General features: G+C 42.1%; 1 protein-coding gene across 1 annotated transcript in view; it reads right to left on the bottom strand.

Annotated features, from left to right (window-relative positions):
* Positions 1–302: 302 nt before the first annotated feature.
* The window catches only part of SBNO1 (strawberry notch homolog 1 (Drosophila)), a 100875-nt gene continuing 93245 nt past the window's right edge, over positions 303–7932 (bottom strand). Inside the window, exon 28 of the mRNA XM_011948584.1 lies at positions 303–7207. Within this exon, the coding sequence (XP_011803974.1) occupies positions 7065–7207 (143 nt within the window). The 3' untranslated portion in view covers positions 303–7064. The remainder of the gene's footprint in view (positions 7208–7932) is intronic.

Below are 7932 nucleotides of genomic sequence, written 5' to 3'. Positions count from 1 at the left end.
CACAGAAAAACTCCCAGACAAGCCATGCACTAAACGCTGCTCAGATTCCCACTGGCATCCCAGCCCTTTCTCCCTCCCACCACCTTCCGCAGCAGTCCGAGACAGCAGCCCACTCCGAGACAGCAGCCCACTCCGGGCCCACACACTGCACCTGGGCTGGGCACCACCCCACCCTGGTTGGCTCCCTGACTCAGTGCTTGTGCCATCTGCAAAGGCATGGTGACAGCACTTACACTTTATAAAGACACTATGAAGATGTTCATGAGATCTGTGAAGACAGCGCCCAAAGGAAGCACAACCAGTGACTCGTATTTAATTTATTGAGAATCTTACAAAAACAAAAAACAAAACAAAAACCACAACAACAAAAGAAACTAAATACAGAATTTGTTACGCTTCACGGTTGATCGTTTTTACTTGCAAGAGTAAACCTTGCTAAAACAGAGCCAGTACATTTTTATTGCTGAGACCAAATTTTTCAGTTACATATCAAAAGTGGTCAGGATAATCAATTCTGGACACTTGGTACTGCGCTCCCACGAAAGGCTGGATGCAGCAATGCAGTATCGTTAGAACAGGGCGTACCCTTCACACACTGATGGACACGCTACAACAGGAGCGATAACAAAAGGGAGATTTCAAAAAGAGAACGAAATGAAAACAAACCAAGAGCTGACATCCGCCTTTGTTTCAAGTTGTCTTTGGATTCCATCAGACGTTGTCTCCAGATGCACCATGTCAGATTAGGAAAGGAGAACGATCTATGCCTACATAGAAAAGTATCCTTTGCTCAGAGGAGGTAGAACCTGGCAAAAGTTTTATTGCAGAGATACAGTGTACCTCTTCCCACCTCTCATGGATGATGGAAGATACAAGTGGTTATTGAAAACTCCTATCAGTAGTTTGCAAATTCAGTATAAACCATGAACAGGATATTTTTCCAATGATGGTGAGACTGCGATGTGCTATGTAGAAAAAAAGCTCTCTCTGTCCATAAAGTGGGAGTCAGAAAGAGGGCTCAAGCTTCTTTATCCTCTTCAGTGCCATAAATAGTCAGAGCAAAAAGGCCTTCAGTGTCTGCTGGCCAGAAACATCTGCCCAGGCACAAATGGGCCGCAAGGGCAGGGTACTGGTTAGGGGCCCACAGTGGAAAAGCCAGGCAGGTTCTCACCAGGGGCCTGCAGAGTGGCCTTCACTCTGGAGGACGCCTGAATTACAAGTACCAAAAAGAACCTGCTTTTTTGGGCTGCTTCTTTTCCTAGCTTAGCCCTGCACTGAAGGGCAGTCTTGCTGGACTGCCACGTTGCTGCAGCCCAGATGGCCGCACTGTCAACCACAGCACAGCTTCTCCATGGGCTCCAGAGGGAGACTGAGCAAGGAGGGTCTGAGTGGTGGATGCACACTGGAGGCAATCTGTGACAGGCCCCAATTCACGACAAATTTAGTTCCCAAGACTGATCCAAATACGGAATGCTTTTACATTTTCACCAAGTCTACCAAGTTGAATAGTAATGAATGAAACTTGTACATGAATGAAAGGCCCCAAAGACGCTCACGGCAATCCTTCCTGAAAGCTATAAAGGAACATGCTCTTACAGGTGCAAAATTGTGAACAAATACCCAACGTCTGCCTCCCGGGTGCCGAACACCATTTTCATGAGCCATTCGGGTCTTCCCAACTCCAATTATTAAAAACACCTCGATCCAGCTCTGCTTCTAGGCTTATGGCTGATGCAGTCAAGATCCACTCACCGATACAAGGGTGGAGAGCACAACCGCTCAGGGGACCCTAGGGGCCAGTGCTGCAATGGGCACCTGCCTCTCTCACCCTCCAGCAGAGTCAGCCTAGGAGGCTCCACAGCAGTTGCTTGGCTCTCTTTTGGAGGACAATTGTTCCTTAATGTACATTCTTTTTTTTTTTTTTTGAGAAAGGGTTTCACTTTTTTTGCCCAAGGCCCAAGGCTAGAGTGCAGTGGTGCCATCTTGGCTTACTGCAAATTCTGACTCCCGGGTTCACGCCATTCTCCTGCCTCAGCCTCCCGAGTAGCTGGGACTACAGGTGCCCGCCACCACGCCCGGCTCATTTTTTTTTGTATTTTTAGTAGAGACAGGGTTTCACCATGTTAGCCAGGATGGTCTCGATCTCCTGACCTCTTGCTTCACCCTCGTCAGCCTCCCAAAGTGCTGGGATTACAGGCGTGAGCCACCACGCCCCGCCGATGTACATTCTCTAAAGTCACCTGTCAATAACACACTAGGTCTGCCTCCTGCCTGCTATAAATATCCTCAACAGGTTATAAACAGCAGCAGGCTACCTGTGTTCATTGCAAGTATCACTCGTTATTTGTAGGCTAAAAGTATAGGCCCAACTTCTTAAATAAACATAGGGAATTTGCTGCAGCAGCAGGCCAGAAACCACTGTTTCAAATCTGCAAGATTTTCCTATCAGGTGGGAAGCCAGAGATAAGAAATATGGTAAGGCCTGAAAAACTGCAAAAGTAGGAGCAAGTCAGGTTTGCTGATCTAAGAGCTAAGTTTGATCCCAAATGCACTGAAGAAGTTAGAGGAGCTTAAAGAAGTCTCAGGAAGCATTTTTTAAAATGTGAAAACATCAGGCTCACCACAGCTTCCAAAGAACAACATAAATGAGCATGAGCAGTCATACCACGTCAGTATCAGAAATGGCACTCAATACATCCCCCAGTACGATGCATTGCACACAATCAAAATGCAAAACACAGTAAGACATAGTAAAAAACGTGAACACAAAACAGGAATTCCACAGCAAAGATGCAACACTGAATTCTAAAATACAGGAACAAATACTTTTCTAAATGAAAAGTTTTCCATACTTTTCTAAATGAAAAACAAAAAACAAAAAAAATCGTAAGATGCCCCATATGGGAAAGTCAAGAAAAGAATAAATAGAGCTGAAGGGAAGAGGGAAAAGGGAGAAACAGGTGGGCGGAGTCCCAATTTACAAGAATTATTTACATTCAGAATCCAGAAGAACTCGACATTTCTATACATATACATTTATGTACATATATATAAATACAGCATAAAATTAGAGGGTGGGTTTTGGATTTTATCTCAAGTACTCAAAAAAAAAAATGCTAGCGAGCTTGAGTTGCAGGTATTTAGGTATGTTTCTGTCACTTAAAAGACACTGCATTGGTATCAGACAACTGGCATCCAATGAGACGTTTTTTCTACAGTTTTTGCTCTCAGCTGCAGCTGACATGAAACGCTCGTTGTTTCTGCAGCAAAGTGAGCCAAGCGCAGTACGCACAGGTGTGGTGGTAGCCAGGGAGACCGAAGCCACAAAGGAGGGAGTCAGTATATGTCCATCTCCACGGTGTCTGCCTTTGCCACTGGGAAGCCTGAACTAACCAAACGTTCATTAATAGGATCCCAGCCTAATAGCAACGCTTATGTAGCACCATTCTCAGAAACTACCAAGTATCACACAGGGACATGTGTATGGGGACCAAACTCTTGACTGCTTGTCAAGAAAAGGATCCAGAGGGAACTTACGCCCCTACTTTCACGAAGTGAGATGCAACAATCATTTCCAATCTATTGTTTTTTTTCTCTCATGCTAAAATGAAAGCGGAGGGGAGAGGGAGGAAGGCTCCCATTCTACAACTGTAAATGCTGTCCTGGTACCCTTTCTTCTCTTGCTGGCTAACAGTTGTTCTAACAGCATCCCATGGAGGCCAGCAAATGAATGCCGGAGGGGCTACAGCCAGAAAATTGTGCCTGTAAAATATCATATTCCTCTGGAGCTTGGTAATACAGATGAAGCAAACTAAAATATTGTAACTCAAAAAGGCTTCTGAAGTGCTGAGTTAGAATAAATATATATAGATACATACACACACTACTACATTGCTTTGAATGCAGGTTCTTACTAATTTATATACACATGTAAAGAGAAGATATTGAAGTGTCTAACTGCAATTTAGCAGCAGGAAAACTGCTTAACATATCTGCTTCTTAATCAAGTCATGTTTAAAGAAATGCATTAATACATCTATGAATTTGTATCATTGATAGTGTATCTGGATAATCCCAGTAACTACAGATAGAGACCTTGTGGTATGTAGGTTGCTAAATTAGGGGAACACTAATTTCCCCAGAGATAACATCTGAGCTGCTTTAGACTCTGGAAGTGGTTTTCAGTACAACCGACACTGTAAACTCTGAAAACCCGAACATGATTTCCAATCAAATCTTTGTGCTCAGAGCCATATTGCTAAAAAGAAGAAAAAGGCATTGCAGAGGCAAAGAGGACATGGGGTTAATTAAACAAGGCCTCTGAAGTCAGGTGTGACACTTAGATCCTGCAATGAATGGACCTATTTTACAGAAGTTAGCGGCTAATTTTTTTGTATTTATTGACAGAGATGGGGTTTTGCCATGTTGGCCAGGCTGGTCTCGAACTCCTAGCCTCAAGTGACCTGCCAGTCTCAGCCTCCCCAGGTGCTGGGATTACAGACGTGAGCCACCGCGCCCAGCCAAGAGTTGGGTTTTAACAGAAGAGGACCTTGAATGCTGAAGTTTCACAGGGCAGCCAAACCGAACTTGCTGACTTTTTTAAGACCACAGTGTAAAGGTCGGATATCCACCTGAAGAAGGGGTGGGTGCAACTCTCTGGGTGCTGCACACACCATGACCACCCTGGGCATGCATCGCCCCAGCTCCCATCCATTCAACACTGGTTGCCTTTTTGAGGTCCGTTTTGAGAGGGCTTTCAGAGAGGCCTTTTAAATGAAAAAAACAACAAAAAAAAGCTGTTCTACAAAGAACCTAATATACATACACTCCTATGTATCAAGATGGCTAGTCCAGAGCAAACATTACATCATGGGCCGTGGGGGTTGTCAATTAGCTGCATGCTAAGAACCCTCATATGCTGCTTTGAAAACGCCATAAAAAACTAAGATGCCCTCACACACAGAAAGAGGAGTTGGGTCAACAGCCTGTGAGAGAAGATCCTTCCCAACTCTGCCATTCTGTCTCACTGGAGGGTTTGTAATGCTTCCCTTCCTCAGGTCCAGCGACTGCACCTCTGCTGGAGTGGGGGACACTTCCATTGCTGATGGAAGCGGACTACTGCTTTAAAAACACACACATGAGCTGAGAAGTTCTGCTGAAGGTGGGGACAGCTGCTCTTGGCTGCCAGCCGGGTCTAGTGGCCCTAACAAGGAAAACTGGCTGATATAAAATGGATCACTGCCTGAGATATATGAACTGGACTGAGGATAGAAGTTGCATCCACTGGGCAAAATGTGCCAAAGAACAGAAAGTACTTTCAATTTATTCTTTTAGGCACCAAGAATAAATAAATCCTAAGAAAACTTACGGTAAGCTTGACATAACCAAACTCAGGCTAAAGGAGACACAAGAGGATGAACGCCCTAAGCTTTCAGCCAGGTTTGTCAGTTTTAACACACATCTCACCCAATTCTGCAGGAAGTTTAAAAAGTTAACACAGCAAACAATTCAACTTAAAAAACACTCAGAAGTACTATCATTACACCCCTTCCCTCAACGCCATCTCAAATTTTAGGGATAAGTTTTAAGCCAAACTATAAGGCTACCTGGAATGCTGAGGCAACACACAAGTTCTGCTGAGTCCCCGTCACAGACTACTTCTGAAGGTCACCAGTGAGGGCCTAAACAAGAGTCCACTTCTTGTTAGTATAATAACTTTTTATTTGACATCTACAAGATTTTGGCATCTTGCAGCTTTTTACCAGGTTTATACAATCTCGATTTTTCAATAGTGCAACCTGTGTAAGCAAAAAAAAAAAAAAAAAAAAAAAGAAAAAGAAAGAAAAGGAAATAAAAAGACCAACTGTCCCCTCACTTGTTTTTATAAACATCTATTATAGGCGAAACAAAACTTACCCATATTTTATAGATAAGTGTCTATTCACATTTGTACATTACCATTTTTAACAGCTTGAGATCAACTCTACAATGTCTTACAACACATTAAACAATATTCAAGTTACTGAGTAACAACAATAACAGTAACAAAAAAACAGACAGCAGAAGCCTCAAGTGTTTCCTCATTGTCTACAACTCAAGTATGGTTTCCTTTTTATGAGTGATAAAGCAAATTAAGCTAATTAAGTAAAAAACGATTGTTTGCAAGATGAAAGCCAATTTGTACTTCTTTCTAAAACTACCTTTAAGTTGAAAATGTAAATTTAAGAGGCTTATAGCCATTTCTGCAGCACACATTAGGAATACTATTAATACATTAAAATTAACTTTTAAGAGTTTTATCACAGAAAAATGTATGTACTCATTACCTTGACCAGAAACTAGGGCAGGGAGAAGGGGCAGGAGGGGTCTGCAGGATTTGAAGCAATAACCAGGTATAAACACTATAAAAATGCAATAACCAATGCTGTACATCTAACAAATGTTTCTCTCTGTTACTCGACTTCTGTGTTAATCTTGTTTACGCATGCTTTCAAAGACATGCACTGTCAGAACAAAAATTAGAAAATAACCTGAATGCATGATATGCAACCTTTCATTTCATGCTTTAATAAACCTATTAAGCTGGAAAAAGAAACCAATATATATTTTCTATATTTACAGACTCAAAACACATGCATCCGGGGATACCTCCCACAGCAATGGCATGGATGTACTGCGTTAACCCTGAGCACTGTATAAACATAAAGTAAAGCCAGTTTGGGAAGTTCCAAGCATTTTAAACCAACTGTGGTCTGTAGCCTTTAACACACTCACAAACAGACTGACACACACGCACGCACACATCCCGCTCTGCTCACCCAAAGTAAAAGCAGATGGGAAGTACCAGGGGAGAAGCAAAAGGAAAGACATATGTACCACCATCAGCACTGCTGATTTTCAGTTTTGCTATCTATTCCAGGTTTGTCCTTACTTCCAAAAAAACTAACTAGAGAGAGCACAACTGAAAAAAATATATAATTCTTTGGAAACTGTCCCTGATTTTTATGCAAATGATATGCTTCAACAGCATTTCAGATCCATCCATGTTGAAACCTGTCTGTTCTTTATGCGTTGCTCAAGTTGGTGATGCTCTGAGGGTGATGCTGTTGCCATAGCTGTTTCTGTTGGACCGCAAGCTGTTGAGACTGGTCTGAAGTTGATAGGAGATTTACAAGAGGAGACACACAATTTGCCGGAATGATCAAACCTGTAATTCGTAACAAGAATTTATAAAGTTATGTCCAGAAGAAACCACGCTATATAGCTTCACAGCAGATTCCAAATGAGGCATAATATTAAGCGTAATGAACAAGAAGTTCACACAAAAATTAAACAACTACCTAATAAATGAAATGGCCATTGAGATGTAGTCTGATTCTTCAAACGCATTTCCCACAAATACCCAAGCATATGCATGTGTTTAGTGTAATGCCATCTTGTTGGAGGAATAGGAGGTCAAGAATATCTATTATTCTCAGGAGGCTGAGGCAGGAGAATGGGGTGAACCCGGGAGGCGGAGGTTGCAGTGAGCCGACATTGTGCCACTGCACTCCAGCCTGGGCAACACAGCGAGACTCCGTCTCAAAAAACAAAAAAAACATAAAAACAAAAAACCCACAAAATCTATTATTCTCTTTTTAATAGGAGGTCAAGAATATCTATTATTCTATGTATTATCTGTTTAAGCTCCACAAACATGGAAATATCACTTCTGTCATGTACTAATGCACCAAAAAGACTACAGAAAAAAAGTTGTAAATTCAAATGCTAACTGAAATAGGTAAACTTTGAAGAGTAGATACTAGCAAACTGGAAAGGATACTCTCTGGGTGCTGGTTAAGGGAACTTAAAAGTCCTGCATGTGGGATTGAAGGCTCAATGTTCCAGATAAATTGCATGCATATATATATATATATATATTTTTTTTTTTTT

The sequence above is a fragment of the Colobus angolensis genome, unplaced genomic scaffold (assembly GCF_000951035.1).
Source record: "Colobus angolensis palliatus isolate OR3802 unplaced genomic scaffold, Cang.pa_1.0 Scaffold28, whole genome shotgun sequence".
Taxonomy (NCBI): Eukaryota; Metazoa; Chordata; class Mammalia; order Primates; family Cercopithecidae; genus Colobus; species Colobus angolensis.
The sequence above is the reverse complement of the archived record's forward strand: the minus strand, read 5'-3'. Positions and strand labels throughout refer to the sequence as shown.